Raw genomic sequence first — 16,495 nt, forward strand, 5'->3', positions numbered from 1 at the left:
TGTTAGAAAGAGAATATAAACCCAGAGACCAGAGCAGGAACTACCAGAACTCAGAGAGAGGAGAGAAGCAGAGAAGGAACAAGAGGAGCAAGCAGAGTCAGCTTACAGTCAGCTCGGTCATGGGAAAGGGACAGAGCCAAGCAGCCGAGCTAAACCAACGAATAAATCTAAGGAAGACCAAAATTTTAAAGAGGAGGCAGAGTCAGCTCAGAGTCAGCTCAGAGATAGCCAGCTGAGTCAGCTCAGTACATGGGAAAGATAGGACATAGCAACCGAGCAGAACAGTGAATACATCTAAAAAAGACCGGATTTTAAAAAGAAGATTAATTGTCAAGATGGGCCTGAAGGTCCCTTCAACCAACCAGGAGGGTCCAGAAGCAAGATCCTTTTACCTTTCTGTAAAGATAGTGATTGCAACTTTTAAAAGAAAAAGAAAAAATATAATAAAATAACTTAAAAGTTTTAACCTGAAACACCTAAGTCTACTTTACTTACTTAGCAATGCGAGATCCAGGATCGATGCTACTAAGTGGCAAGTAGATGAAATCTTCTGTGAAGGTATGGGTTATACCAGGGGGATAACTTGAAAACATAGTTTGACCTAAATAGCACCCACCGAAGCCTGCATAGGAGTCAGGGAGTGAGAATCCCTGTTCACCATTTAGAATGTCGGCCCGTTTTGGTATATGGGGACTTCTAAGAATAGTGGTGAGTAGTTTTCAACAACATGGGCCCAACGTTTAATGAAAACTGTGTTAATTACGCCTAGTGGGTTGCTTTATTTTCTACATGGCACCCGACGTGTTAACACCGTGTTAATTACGCCCAGCCGGTTGTTTTGCTTTCTCCATGGCACCCAGCGTGGAGGCCTAGGATATTAGAAGTTTCTAGGTAAAGCGAGGCTAGAATATTAGAAGTTTCTAGCTGAGCAGAATGGGGGCTAGAGTGGGTGCTAGAATATTAGAAGTTTCTAGTTCCCAAGAAACGGTTGGAATATTGGAAGTTTCTAACCGGCACAAAGGCTAGAATATTAGACGTTTCTGGTCTATGTGTGAGTCAGACTTTACCTGCCGAGTTTAGTCTGGAAAGTCATGTGTGATTGACTTTTGTAAGGATATTCTGTGGATCGAGGGGACTAAAACTCAGGTTGGGTGTGAAAATCAGCAGACTAGAAGATGCTGACCCTGAGAAAAAGTCTGCGAGACATCTTAGTGACAGCACTGAAAATCTTGCATCCATTACTGGTAAAAGGAGGCCAAAAAATAAATCATCCACAGAGTAAGGTAGATTGTGAGGGAACATCCTAGAGAAATAGGGATGCCTAGATTCCTTTAGAGACCAATAACCAATCGACCCTTAACTAAAACAGGAAGATAGTGCCTTAGTAGCCTTGGATAGGGCCCAGAAAGGATACGTATCCTTAATTTCAGATTGCAACTGAAAGGGACAACCAGGAACAGAAGCTAGAAATCCGAAAAATGGCAATTAGAATAATCCTCTTGCTCTGAAACACGGTCAAGAGAGTTGAAGCAATGAGACAAGAGTGGAAAAGATTAATAGAGGCAAAAAAATCCTGCATAAGAGAGACTTATCAGCACGGAGGGGTCTCACTTTTTGTTAAGAGTAACTAAAACCCTACTGAATAGAGGTCCAAGATCTCAGTGGATAAATGAGTGTGTATTTAATAAGGATTTGTGAAACCCTCCAAAGTAGAGATCCAAAATCTGAGTGGATGAATGAGTGTGTGTATGTTTAACAAGGATTTGTGAATTTCCTTTGGTGTTTGTATTTTGAAAAATGTTGTATTTTGCAAAACCGAGTTTCACATCAATTGGATGGTATAAACAGCAGGCAGAAATGTGATCAATATTATGAGGTAATAAATCAGTATGTTCAGAACAAAATTGGTCTCAGAATAAACAGATAAAGAAGTTTTTACTGGGCAGCAGACAGCTGTGTGCAGGAAATTACTTTGAAACAGGTGCATTGAAATTGACACGGCATAGCTCCGCAGGGTCGTCGTGCCCGAGGATCACAAAATGTCACTAGCAAAAATAATGATGTTTAGAATGTTAAATACATTGAAGAAGGAGCTTTGGAGAATAAAGATATTGGACCAAAAGTTAGATTAAGAGAATTAAGCAGGATCAGGAAATGAGAATCTGATGGCAGGAAAAGATTTAATAAAAATAGATGCGGGAGAACTTAAGGGGCGGGATTCTCCCCTACCCGGCGGAGAGGGGGGTCCCGGTGGGATGGAGTGGCATGAACCACTCTGACGTCGGGCCGCCCCAAAGGTGCGGATTTCTCCGCACCTTTAGGGACCAAGCCCTCACCTTTAGGGGCTAGGCCCGCGCCGGAGTGGTTGCCATCCCACCGGCTGGTGTGGAAGGCCTTTGGCGCCACGCCAGCCGGGGCCAAAGGGACTCCGCCAGCCAGCAGAAGTCCGCGCATGCACGGGAGCGTCAGCGACTGCTGATGTCATCCCCACGCATGAGCAGGGGGGTCACCTCCGCGTCGGCCATCGCGGAGGCTATAGCCGACGCGGAGGGGAAAGAGTGCCCCCATGACACAGGCCCGTCCGCGGATCGGTGGGCCCCGATCGCAGGCCAGGCCACCGTGGGGGCACCCCCCGGGGCCAGATCGCCCCGCGCTCCCCCAGGACCCCGGACCCGCTCGCGCCGCCTGGTCCCAGCGGTAAGTGAGGTTGGTTTAATTCACGCCGGCGGGACCGGCATTACAGTAGCGGGATGACGGCCCATCGTGGGCTGGAGAATCGCCAGGGGGGGCCCGCCGACCGGCGAAGCGCGATTCCCACTCCCGCCAAACCTCCAGTGCCGGAGAATTCGGCGGCCGGTGGGGGCGGGATTCACGCCGCCCCCCGGCGATTCCCCGACCCGGCGGGGGACGGAGAATCCCGCCCAAGATATTAAAACCAATTGATAACACAGAGGAAGTTTGGGTGAAGCTACCAACTAAAACTCTAGGAAAAATAATCAGTGAAGCTGTAAAATGTAAAGACAAGATTGTTCAGAATCTGGGTAAACATACAGTTGAATTAGAGAAGCATGGTGTCTGAAACAAAATAAATTGTAACACAATTAAAACACATGACCCAATTGGTGGGAAGACAGTGAATTAAAACCAGTTAGCAGCATTGATTGGACAGATGATAAAGTTAAAATGTCATGTTTGGAACTTACCTTCATAAAAATCCGGTCGTAATCAAAATAAAGTAATTAAAGTAAATGCAGTGGCAATAGCCGGAATGTATCAGGGTAAGGTTTCGACCAGATTGGATCACTGAGTGAGCACAAGAGGAGGAGTTTGACATTCTTCGAATCTCACTCAGGGGTGCAATGACAGAAGGAGGAGGCTTAACAGGCCTTAATTGTATGATGTACATCAATGATAAGGAAAATAAACCAGTTCAAAAAGAAAAAGGAAAGAAATGGTGGCAAACGAAATCCAGAAGACCTGGAGAGTGCACTTCTGGATTATCCAAACGAAGATAGAAAGTACAAATTAAAGAATAGGGCCCTCTCCACCCTTGACCTGTTCATTTGATTTTTCAGATGGAAAAAATAAATAACAGACAAACTAGTTCACAAGAAGGAAGAGAACTACACTCCAGAGAAGAATGTTTTAGACAGGATTGGGGGAAACTAATGATACAATTGGTTACATATTTGGGAGAATTAAATGACAGAGCCCGGAGGAAAACTTTACGGGTTAGAAACAAATCAAAATATCAAATTATTACAGAGCAATGAAACCTCCGGACAGATATCTCTAACTGGACATCAGCTGATGGATGAACTGCTGTCTCCACGGGGTATGTACTACACAGTGGAGTTATTAAGGGTCTCGGCAGACAGCAGTGACTGACGAGGAACCCCAACATGCTAAATGACAATAGTTTAAGAATTTTTGCAGCTTGATGCCACGGTGGGAAAATTATTACCAATGCAGCAAACAATATTGCATCGAAGAGCTGTAATAGTTATTAAGGAAGAAATGTCATGTAAATTGGTAGGGACTGGTATGTTATGATAATGGGGTTATGTGTGCCGTTCGAGAACTTGATCAGCATTTCTAAACTGTGTGAATGTTTTAATAGAGGGGGAATAGTAGTAGTTTAGTTTGTTTTCTTGATTTAACTGCAAATAATATCACAAATAATATTGATGTTGTTAACATGCCATATTTTATATGTAATGATTATTGGTCCCAAAGCCACGAAGGGATGTGTCAATATTGTACTTTAATTTTAGTATTGAAATTGTGATAACAGTTGCAAATATGTAAAGTTGTAACACACAGTCTATTTGTGTGGTTAGGTGATGAGTAATGTATTAAGATAAGACTTAATTTTTTTTACTGTGTATTTAACAATAGGGAGAATTTATTTGGAAAAAGTGACAGTTCGATGTGGTTTTGCGAATACTGTTGGCATATTATTTTGCAAATGTTGTAATGGAAAATATACACTTTCATGTTGTAAGGGAAATGATGACACACAAAAGGGATTTGAAGGAAATTTGTCAGAAATAAATTCTTTCATGTACACCAGGGGCTGGCAGACATTCATGGTTCAGGACAATGTTAGACATTAATGTGAGGAAGTCAGGAATAGAAGCAGGATCAAATGAACCTTTTAAATTAATGAAGCAAGGGAATCAGTGGGTGGTACATGATATCATAATTTACCATTCCAGTGAGAAACGGAAAGCAATTTGGATGACGGAAAAATGGGACACTAGACAGCCAGTGATGGACAAAAGACCTTTTTGGTTACTGATGGACTGAGTTGTGTACTGTTTCTAAGGGACATGAGAAAGCTTCTACGGTGCTGCTACCCCAAGGAAGTAAAATGATTTGGAGGTAGTGGAACACATGGATTTAGCTATTGTGTTATCTTCCTGAGCGGCTGCAGCTATGGTTCACGGTAATTGGAGTTGAGGGAAGAACAAAAAAAGACTCGTATCGACATTGGTCTGTGATATGGATACATTTACGAATTGATTTCGGTGCACAATTTAAAATCACAACATGTACATACAAATGAGAAAGATCGGGGATAAATGTTAGTCAGTACAATTAGATGGGGGGATAATTGACTAAATTATATAGTTATGTTTCAAATGTCAAGATGGGGTGTAATTGATAATATGGAAAGATGTGTCATTTGAAAGATGGAAGTCTGGCAATACCTGATTTAAGAAACATGAGAGAATGTAGGAAAAGATCCCATGAACGGTTAACAGCAGCTGCAAAGAGCAGGATTATAAAATACAGATTCTTTCTCCCAAACAGGCTTAGCAAACACACAGGATTTTTGTATGAAGCTAAAAACAATGGTTCACACCTTCATTGAAATTAACCATCTTAGTAAGCATCTGGAAAAGCATGGATGAGGGTTTCAGTTGAGCTAGGTGATGAATGTAAACCTTTCAAGTTATAACCAAGTGGATTTTTAGCATTACGCTAAAAGCAATCATTCACACCTTCATTGAAGTAATATCAGCAGATAGAAAAGAATGACTAGGGGGGCAAATGTATAGGTGTGAAATTCTGCTAACACCAAGTAAATTAAAGAAAATTGGAGACTATCAGTCTACGAGAAAGATAATTTAAAGCTAAAATCAAAGTCAAAGTTATGAGCAGAAGACACAATTGGAAAATAAAACTATAGAAATGACAGGAACCAAAATTCACACCCCTATTGAAACCAAAGCATTTTTGAATATCACAAAGGAACTTTGAACATCACAAAGGAAGAATGTAATCAGATCTATGGGCTGAGGTCATGTCAAAATGAATACTTAGTCGTGTTAGAAAAATTCAGATTACAATCCAAGTGAAATAAAAGTTACTTTACAATAAAGTCATAAAAGCTTAAAACTGTTAGAAAGAGAATATAAACCCAGAGACTAGAGCAGGAACTACCAGAACTCAGAGAGAGGAGAGAAGCAGAGAAGGAACAAGAGAAGCAAGCAGAGTCAGCTTACAGTCAGCTCGGTCATGGGGAAAGGGACAGAGCCAAGCAGCCGAGCTAAACCAGCGAATACACCTAAGGAAGACCAGAATTTAAAGAGGAGGCAGAGTCAGCTCTGAGCCAGCTCAGAGATAGCCAGCAGAGTCAGCTCTCATACCTCGGTACAAGGGAAAGCTAAGACATAGCAACCGAGCAGAATAGTGAATACATCTAAAGAAGACCAGATTTTAAAAAGAAGATTGATTGTCAAGGTGGGCCTGAAGGTCCCTTCAACCAACCAGGAGGGTCCAGAAGCAAGATCTTTTTACCTTTCTGTAAAGATAGTGATTGCATCTTTTAAAAGAAAAAGAACCATGGATGACCAGAGATTTTCAGGATATGATGAGAAGGAAAAAAGAGGCTTTTAACAAGTACAAGGGGAGCAAAATCAGCGAAGGCATTAGTGGAGTACAGAAAGTGCAGGATGGAGTGGACTAGATTATCTCGGAGGGAATGGCGGAGGATCCTGCACCATTTTCGCAAGCTCCAGAGTGATGCCACCATCAAACACATCTTCCCTTCACTCCATCTGTCAGCATTCCACAGAGACCGTTCCCTCCGAGATAATCTAGTCCACTCCTCCACCATACCCAGTACCTCTCCCATCACCAATGGTACCTTCCCATGCAATCGCAGAAGGTGTAACACTTGGCCCTTTACCTCTTCCATGTTTAACATCCCAGGCCCAAAACACTCATTCCAGGTTAAGCAGCGTTTCACTTGCATCTCTTCCAATTTGGTCTACTGCATTCGCTGCTCCCAATGTGGTCTCCTCTATATTGGAGAGACCAAACGCAGACTGGGTGATCGCTTTGCTGAGCATCTTTGGTCTGTGCGCATTCAGGACCCAGACCTTCCCGTTGCTTGCCATTTTAACAAAAGACCCTGCTCCCATGCCCACATGTCTGTTCTTGGCCTGCTGCAATGTTCCAGTGAAGCTCAACGCAAACTGGAGGAGCAACATCTCATCTTCCGGTTAGGCACGCTACAGCCTTCTGGCCTGAACATCGAATTCAACAACTTCAGATGATCAGCTCTATCCCACCTCGACCCATTTATTTTCATCCCATTTCATTTTAACTGTCTTTTACCATTTCTTTCTTTATATATATTTAACCCCCACCCCCAATCGTATCCACCTTTCCTTAACCTTTCTCCTCTTTGCTTCCCCCTTCCCCTCCCCCCCCCCCCCCTTCCCCTCCCCCCACATCTATAGTTCACCCTCTGATGTTAGTTTCTCTGCTGTTTGGCCTTTCATATCTTTTGTTCTCTCTGGGGACTGCCATTAGCACTCTTTCCCTGTGATTTCTGTGGTCATTAGCACCCGATTTCCCTGGGTTTCTGTGGCTATGACTCATCTTTCATTCTCACTCCACAGTATAAATATTTCCCACTTTCTCTGTCTGTTAGCTTTGACAAAGGGTCATCGGACTCAAAATATTACCTCTTTTCTCTCCCTACAGATGCTGCCAAACCTGATGAGATTTTCCAGCATTTTCTCTTTCGTTTACCAGGATGTTACCTGGGATGGAACATTTAAGTTATGAAGAGAGGTTGGATAGGCTTGGGTTGTTTTTGCTGCCGCAGAGAAGAGAGGGGCGACCTGATCAAAGTGTACAAGATTATGAGGGGTATGGACAGAGTGGATCGGGAGCAGTTGTTTCCCTTAGTTGAAGGGTCAGTTATGAGGGGACAGATGTTCGAGGTCAGGAGGTTTAGGGGGGGATGTGAGGAAAAACTTTTTTTCTTGTTTTTTGAAGTGAAGGTCTGGATTCACTGCCTTGGAGGGTGGTAGAGGTGGGTTGCCTCACATCCTTTAAAAAGTGCACCTGAGGAAGGAGCAGTGCTCCAAAAGCTAATGTTTGAAACAAAGCTGTTGGACTTTAACCTCGATGAGTACTTGGCACATCATAATATTCAAGGCTCTCTGGGCCAAGTGCTGGAAAATGGGATTAGGTAGGCAGGTCAGGTGCCTTTCATACTCAGTGCAGACTCAATTGGCCAAAGGGCCTCTTCTGCACTGTATTAGTTTGTGATTCTGTGACTCTGGGTCTGGATGTGTATTAACTGCATGATGCTTGTATTAGGAACTGCATGTATTTCTCTGTGTATGTTGTATATTGTATGTATTAGTGACTGTGCATATTGCTACCTGCTGTGAATGTGAAGGACTGCATATATATTGGCCATAACTTGCTGGAGCAGAGCAACAACATGTGCCCACTATTGGTTAGACTCCCTTTGCCCATTTCATCGTGATGATATTTTGAACCATAAGTTGCTGTAATACAATATGATAATGGTGAAGTGAGGGAAACTGGACATCTGGGGCCTGAGTCTCGGGTAAAACTACTGTGTATCTTCTTTACACATCATATTGAAAGACTGTGAAATTAACAGCACAAGGAATGAGAAGGAAGTATAAATTGGAGTGAGTGAATTCAATGTCAAATCAGGGACAGAGTGGAAGAGAGGGGAAAAATATAGATTGAGAGGGAGAGAAAAAAGAGACCGAAAGGAAAAGATCCATCAAGAAATCACATTTTCATATCTCCAATAATTTAAACACGGAGGAATGAGGCTCCACTCTTGCAATCGGTCATTTTCAGTTTCAGAGGTTAATACTTATTAGATAGAGAAAGAACACCTAAACTGAAATGGAATGGACTTCTTTCTGGAAAATGTGTATTTCCACCATAAACAGGAACGAATAAGTGAGGCTAGCAATAAAATGCCGAATTCGCAATAATACTGAAGCTGCATCTCCAACAGCAACCTTTGGATTTCCGACCTGCCTGAAGTTTCTGTAACATTTGCACAGAAATCTCGCTGAGTGCCACCATTCTCAGCCTTTAGGGTCCAGTGCATTTACACAATAGATTTGCTAAGATATTCCTTACACAATACGCGTTACCTGGGAGGGCTTCTGTTTATATAACAAGTCTCCAAAATTTCAAACGCGCTCCTGACTGCCAGGTTTGTCCTCCAATCCGATTTAACTTGACAAGTGTTCAACACGGGTCAGCTATAAATAGCTGGATTTATCTAATGCGCAATAAATAGGACTCTGAACCTTGGATTAAAACATCTCCAAATGACAATGACGAGAGACTTCAACAGCAGGAGATGGAAACTAAAAGTAAATTTGGAACAGCAGGAAAATAGTTCATGGTAAATATCCCAAATAGGCGCTTTTACCAGGCATAGATGATCCTTATTCACCTTTAGCCATCACAGTGTGGTGCAAACCAACATCACAGTCTGGGTGCCAGGAACTAAAATGTGGGAGAATCATGTGACATTCAGATGAAGCGGGTAGGTTCAGAGCGGGATTGAATGACCCAAATCTCCTCGTTACGCGCAGATCTAACAGGTTCAATCCCACAGGATCGCGGAGGGGGGATAGGGAGTCTCAAATGGGCACAGACATTCTGACCAATTCCTACTCCATAGCCATAATTGTACAGCCGGAGGGGCTCACACATTGCCGGTTGAGGTCTGTACCAGTGTGCAGTGAGGAATCCCTCTGTCCCACCACACACACTGCACACTCAAGCGCTGGCTGCATCTAAATAGGTGGGCTCCCACCCTCGCCACCTTCCTCTCTGCTATTTAACCCTTTCCTTTCAAACACTGACTATGTGAGGGGGTCGCCACAACCTTTAAAGGCTAGTGCGACCCGGCGAGTTTCCAGCAAAGCCTGTTCAGTCTCAGACATACTGGGGAGCACCGGGACTATTCCAGCCTTACTGCAGAGTAAGGACATAACCCATTGCCCAATTTATATCTGTAAATTTACACCCTCCCCCCGCCCCAAACCCAGCGCACCTGCACCTTGGCTAAGATCCCAGAACATTGTTCTCCAAGATAATGGCAATCTCCACTAACCTCGTTATTCAGGTACTTCTCATCCAAGCCGGGGTTCATGGATTCAAAGGACCGACCTCTCCTGGGTCCCTCGTATCTGTTGGAGTACATGGTGCCAAGTTGCCAGCTGTTTGCTGTTGGTGCCAGGCGGTGCTTGCCTGGTACAATGCCCTGCCCTCTCTGGGATTCCACTTTGCTCTGTGTTACCCTGAGAAGTGTCCAGTTGCTGTGCTGCCTTTCTGCTCTCCTCTGCTGTTCTGCTATTTATATACCCGGGCTGAGAGACTGGGAACCTCCCCAACTCTTAATCTCCCAGCAAAGTTACTCAAGAGCAAACATGGAAATGAAAGGACTTACGCCATTGCCAGAGCTTCCCCCGAGCTGGGAGCAGAGTGTGTTTGCGCACAGAGAATGACGGCATTGTGCACTGGGTGAGTGCAGAGGCGGGGGTGCCCAGATACAATTGCTGCAAACGGTGGCTTATTGTGCAGGGAGGATATGCGTAACAAACCGCGTCTGCTCCTCATTCCTTCCTATTGAATTTACAGCCTGGGGGGGAAACAACAAACTATTTTTACTTGATGTTGTGAGAGCTCAAAGTGGGGGGGGGGGGGGGGGTGGAGAGCCGGAAAGCAAACATGTTTTAATGAAAGGAGGGAGAATGAGAAGCGGCTACAACTCCAGAGAGTGCAACAGTGGAGAGCGCAAAGTACTGGGTCCGAGCACAAAGCAGCTAACCAGCAACTGATAACTGGCACTGGACATTATATTCGCAAATAATGACCCTTTCCTTCATTGCCTGTCACTGTTCTGGGGTTTATTTGTTGCCCTGTCATCGATTATAAGTATCCACTCGCTGGCAGACTTTCCTTCAAACCTGTTTGCCTCAGCTCCGTGTAAATAGGCAGCGTGAATTCACCAACTCGAAACGAAATCAGTGAATCTGTGTGAAATCGCTGCAACCTCTCTCCAATGTAGTGTAACCGCTGCCCACCTCTATCTCAACCTCTCTCCCCGTCTGTTCTTCAGTCCTCTTTCTCTCCTCCCTATCTAGACCTTTCTCTCAATGCCTCACTTTCCACCTGTCTCCGTTGCTATTTTTTGCTTTCTATATCATTTTCTTTCTGTGTAATCTGGTAAACGTTCCTGTTTGTGTTGTTTATTTCGCCTTTCCTGATCCGCCTGTTTATTCTTCTTTAAACTGATCCTTTATTCTGGCTCGTTCTCTGTCTCTTTTTCTAACTGCCAGATTCAGTTTTGCCCACTTCACACCTTGCTCCCCATGTCTCTGTCATTTCTCTGCCTCATTCCACATTTTTCCAACTCTCTGCCTCCCTAACTCAGTCTCCATTTGTCTGCATCTCTCTATTTCATCTCTAGATCGCTCTGTTTTCACCTTTGCCCCTTCTGCTTGTGCATTTCTTTCTCTCACTCTAACTGATTTTTTATCCTGTTTTTCTTCACTTGTACCAGTTTCTCTGCAGATCCCTTTTATTTCTCATTGTTTCTACATCTATATGTTTATGTGTCCTCGCCTGTCTCTGCCTCCATGTCACGGTGTCCATCTCTATATCTGTCTCTTATTTCTGTCTGCGCCTCTTTGCTCCTATATCAACCTGTCTGTTTAGCTCTACCTGTGTATCTCTCTCCCCCTGTATCTTTCTTTGTTACTGCCTCTCTCTGTTCGGCCCTTGACCAAATTGTTAAAATAAAAAATCGCTATGTGGGTATTAACGGTATGTGGATATTAAATCTCTGCGTGTATTAATGCTGTGTGGGTATTAACGCTATGTGGTATTATCGCTATGTGGATATTACCTCTATGAGGGTATTGAAGCTTTGCTGGTATTAATGCTATGTGGTATTGAGAAAGATTATTATTATGCAAATACCACCAGTTGTCCTTGCTGCATTAGGGTTTCTCCAAGTCCTGTCTCACTGGCATCATGCAAGGTGACTTCATCATTGACATCATGGTACTTCAGCACTGGCATTTTCATCACTAGTTGTCAGTAGGGCTGGTTTAGCACAGTGGGCTAAACAGCTGGCTTGTAATACAGAACAATGTCAGCAGCGCGGATTCAATACAGTATGTGGCGACTAGGGGCTTTTCACAATAGCTTCATTGAAGCCTACTTGTGACAATAAGTGATTATTATTATTAATGCTATGTGGGCATTAAAGCTCTGTGGCTATTAATGCTATGTGGGTATTATTGATTAGGAGTTGGGACCAAGTGTATGTAATGTGTCAAAGTTTGCAGATGACACTAAGATGAGTGGGAGAGCAAAGTGTGCAGAGGACACTGAAAGTTTGCAGAGGGATATAGGTAGTTCATCAGGTGGAGGTAGGAACCTCCAGGCGAGACAGCAGTTGGGGGGCTGCTGGATCCCAGGACCCATTGAGTCCCAGTCTGATGCTGGAAGTGGGTTACCTGGAGTTGATAAAGACAATAGGGAATGGCCGAGACATTCAGAGGGAGTTGTCAATGTCCCTCCAGCAAATCCCGAGCTGCTTGGATGAGTCCCAGAGGCTACGGGCACAGGAGATGGTGCCGACAATGAGTGGTACCGAGGCTAACACTGCAGTGGTGGCGATTGCACGACATCAACGCCATGAGTGATGGCCATGGCTGAGGGCCTTGGCAGAATGGCTGCCTCACTGGGGAATGTCACCCAGTAACAGGCCAACCTTGATGAGTTTCTAGGGAACATGTCATGCTCTCAGATGGGCATGGCCAAGGCACTGCGGAGCTTGTCCCAGTCACAGGTGAGCATTGCCGAGGTGCTCCAAAGCATGTCCCAGTCACTGAGGAGCACCGATGAGGGTGATGATGGTGAGGACCATGAGGAATCGTCAGTTTGACAGAGCCAGATGATGCAGGGGCAGCCGGGGTTCGAACCAGCAGCCCCTCCATACCAAGGTGATACCCAGGGCTCTATGGGCACCAACCGGGAGGAGGGGGCACTGAGTGCCAACCTGGACCTGTCACATGTGATTGCAACGGTGGCCACCAGCTCTCCCTCTGATCAGGCTGCACCTTGACCTCAGCACATGGGACAGGGTGGCATGGCTATGCATGTGCCGCCAACAAGGGAGGGGTTGGGGGTGTGGCACCACTGGAAGTGGGGTAATGAAAAGCACATCAAACTCCTTTTTTCACAACCATTATAATGCCCCTGTCACTTTGTTCCACAATGCGGGCTGAACTCTGGACCCCTTTCCCCGTTCTCCATGCATCCCCCACCGCAGCCCCCCCCCCCCCCCCGCCCCCCCCATCCTCTCCCCTGGGTGATCGTCGGGGCAGAGACAAATGTTGCCCCCGAAACAGGTAAACACGATCCAGGGTTGGCATGGTGGTGCCGCGAGTGTTTTCCGCCAGCCGCCCCCCCCCCCAGTGCCTCCCCCCCCCCCCCCCATGGCGGCCCACCCCTGCGGAGGGTCCCCCACTCCCAGCCGAGGGCCCCCCAACCCCCGCCAAGCACTGGGGTGGCAAGCCCAGCACCCCTGGGCTCTTTGTCTGTGAGCAAAGATGGCTACTCACCTCCTCGGCTCCCCACAGAAGCCCTTCCGCTAGGTTCACGTTTTTCAAAAGGAGTACTAATCGGCGGCAGCGTGAGCGCCTGCTGGGGAGGCCACTGGATGACAGGAGGCCGTTGGATAAGGGGTGATGCTCATTGATTGTGTGGAAATGGGGCTTAAGTGGTGAGAATTGGTTTCTTGCCACACTACAGCAAGATCCCGATTTCGCCTACGGGAGCGAGTCAGTTGCATCGCAAACTGTTTGGCGCCTGGCACGGAGCTTGTTTTTGGGCTCTCCCGGTATACACCGGCCTTGTTTCGCTTGAGCGAGAACGCAATGAGGTCAGAGAATCGCGCTCATAAAACTATGAATCGAATAGATCTGATAGAAGCAGGGAGGTTGTTTCCACTGGTGTGTGAAACTAGAACTGGTGGCATAGGCTCAAAATAAGAGGGAGCAGATTCAGGACTGAGTTGAGGAGGTACTTCTTCACCCAAAGGGTTGTAAATCTGTGGAATTCCCTGTCCAATGAAGCAGTTGACGCTATCTCGTTGAATGTTTTTAAGGCAAAGATAGATAAATCTTTGAACAGTAAAGGAATTAAGTGTTACGGTGAGTGGGTGGGTAAGTGGAGCTGAGTCCACAAAAAGATCAGCCATGATCTTATTGAATGGTGGAGCAGGCTCATGGGGACAGGTGGCCTACTCCTGCTCCTAGTTCTTATGTTCTTATATATTAACATTGTGTGGGTATTAATGCTCTGCAGGTATTAATGCTGTGTGTGTATTAAAGCTAGACAAGTATTGAGGTTATGTGATATTAACACTATGTATGGGTATTAAAGCTCTCCAGGTATTGACACCATGTGGTATTAAAGCTCTCCGGGTATTAACGCTGTGTGGTATTAACACTATCTGGTATTAACTCTCTGCAGGTATTAACACTATGTGGTATTAAAGCTTTGTGAGTATTAACACTATGTGTGTATTAATGCTATGTGGCAATAACGCTATGTGGGTACTAACGCTAAGTGGTGGTGACACCATGTGGGTATTAGCACTCTGTGTGTATTAACACTTTAGGTATTAAAGATCTGCAAGTGTTAACGCTAGGTGGTGTTAACAGTTTTTGATACAAACTCGATGTGGTATTAACACTATGTGGTATTAATGAAATGCAGGTATTAATACTGTGCAGGTATTAAAGCTATGCCAGCATTAACACTATGCAGATATTAACATTATGTGGGTATTAATGCTGTGCAAGCATTAATGCTATGTGGGTATTAAAGCTCCGCAGGTATTAACACTATGTGGGTATTATTAAGGATTTTCACAGTAACTTCATTGCAGTGTTAATATAAGCCTACTTGTGACACAAATAAATATTATTATTATTATTATTAATACTAAGTGGTAGTAACACGTTTTGGGTATCAAAGCTCTGTGATTATTAACGCTATGTGGGTATTAACACTATGGGTATTAAAGCTCTGCAGGTATTAACTCCACATGGGTTTGAACACTATTTGGTATTAAAGCTCTGTTTGTATTAATGCTATGTGGCATTATCTCAAGGTGGGTATTAATGCTCTGCGGGTATTAACCCGATGTGGGTATTAAAACTATGTAAGTATTAAAGCTCTGCAGGTATTAACGTTATGTGGGTATTAACACGATGTGGGTATTAAAGTTCTGCAGGTATTAATGCCGGGTGGTATTAATGCCAGGAGGTATTAACGCTGTGTGGGTATTAACGCTATGTGGGTATTAAAGCTGTATTGTATTAAGGCTATGTGGGTATTAAAGCACTGCAGGTATTAATGCTCTGTGGGTATCAATGCTCTGTGGGTATTAACTCTATGTCAGTGTTGATGCTGCGCAGGTATTAACACTATGTGGTTATTAATATTATGTGGGTATTAAAGATCTGCATTTGTCAATGCTATGTGGATATTAACGCTACGTGGTATTAAGACTATGTGGGTATTAAAGCTCTGTGGGTAGTAATGCTAAGTGGGTATTAAAGCTCTACGGTTATGAATACCATGTAGGTATTAATGCTATGTGGTATAAATGCTATGTGGGTAGTAGAGCTCTGCAGCTATTACTGCAGTGGAGGTATTGATGCTATGTAGGTGTCAACACTGTGTAGGTGTTAATACTGTGAGATATTATCATTATGTAGTACTGACACTATGTGGTATTAGTGCTATGGGGCATTAATGCTATGTGGTACTAATGTTATGTGGTACTGAGACTATATGGAAATAACACCATTTAGTTCTAATGCTAATTGGTATTAATGCTTTGTGGTAGTAACGCTTTGTGGTAGTAATGGGTTGCTGCTGTTTTCTTCTTTTCCATTCCCTCTATCTTTCTGTGAGGTAGTCGACGAACGGTTGCCACCACCTGGTGAACCCTTGAGCCGAACCCCTTAGTACGAACTTAATCCGTTCTAACTTTATAAACCCTGCCATGTCGTTTATCCAGGTCTCCACACCCGGGGGTTTGGCTTCCTTCCACATTAACAATATCCTGCGCCGGGCTACTAGGGACGCAAAGGCCAAAACATCAGCCTCTCTCGCCTCCTGCACTCCCGGCTCTTCTGCAACCCCAAATATAGCCAGCCCCCAGCCTGGTTCGACCTGGACCCCCACCACCTTCGAAAGCACCTTTGCCACCCCCACCCAAAACCCCTGTAGTGCCGGGCATGACCAGAACATGTGGGTGTGATTCGCTGGGCTTCTCGAGCATCTTGCACACCTATCCTCTACCCCCCAAAATTTACTGAGCCGTACTCCAGTCATATGCGCCCTGTGTAACACCTTAAATTGTATCAGGCTTAGCCTGGCACACGAGGACGATGAGTTTACCCTACGTAGGGCATCAGCCCACAGCCCCTCCTCAATCTCCTCCCCCAGCTCTTCTTCCCATTTCCCTTTCAGTTCATCTACCATGATCTCCCCCCGTCCCTCATTTCCCTATATATGTCCGACACCTTACCATCCCCCACCCATGTCTCTGAGATCACTCTATCTTGCACCTCCTGCGTCGGGAGCTGCGGGA

The 16,495-nt window shown here is 44.8% G+C and overlaps 1 protein-coding gene across 1 annotated transcript in view; it reads right to left on the reverse strand.

Annotated features, from left to right (window-relative positions):
- The window catches only part of tph1a (tryptophan hydroxylase 1 (tryptophan 5-monooxygenase) a), a 79,545-nt gene extending 69,249 nt beyond the window's left edge, over nt 1–10,296 (reverse strand). The window contains exon 1 of the mRNA XM_072518975.1: nt 9,926–10,296. Coding sequence (XP_072375076.1) covers nt 9,926–10,015 — 90 coding nt within the window. The 5' untranslated portion in view covers nt 10,016–10,296. The remainder of the gene's footprint in view (nt 1–9,925) is intronic.
- Between the last annotated feature and the right edge of the window lie 6,199 nt (nt 10,297–16,495).

The sequence above is a fragment of the Scyliorhinus torazame genome, chromosome 10 (genome assembly GCF_047496885.1).
Source record: "Scyliorhinus torazame isolate Kashiwa2021f chromosome 10, sScyTor2.1, whole genome shotgun sequence".
Classification (NCBI taxonomy): Eukaryota; Metazoa; Chordata; class Chondrichthyes; order Carcharhiniformes; family Scyliorhinidae; genus Scyliorhinus; species Scyliorhinus torazame.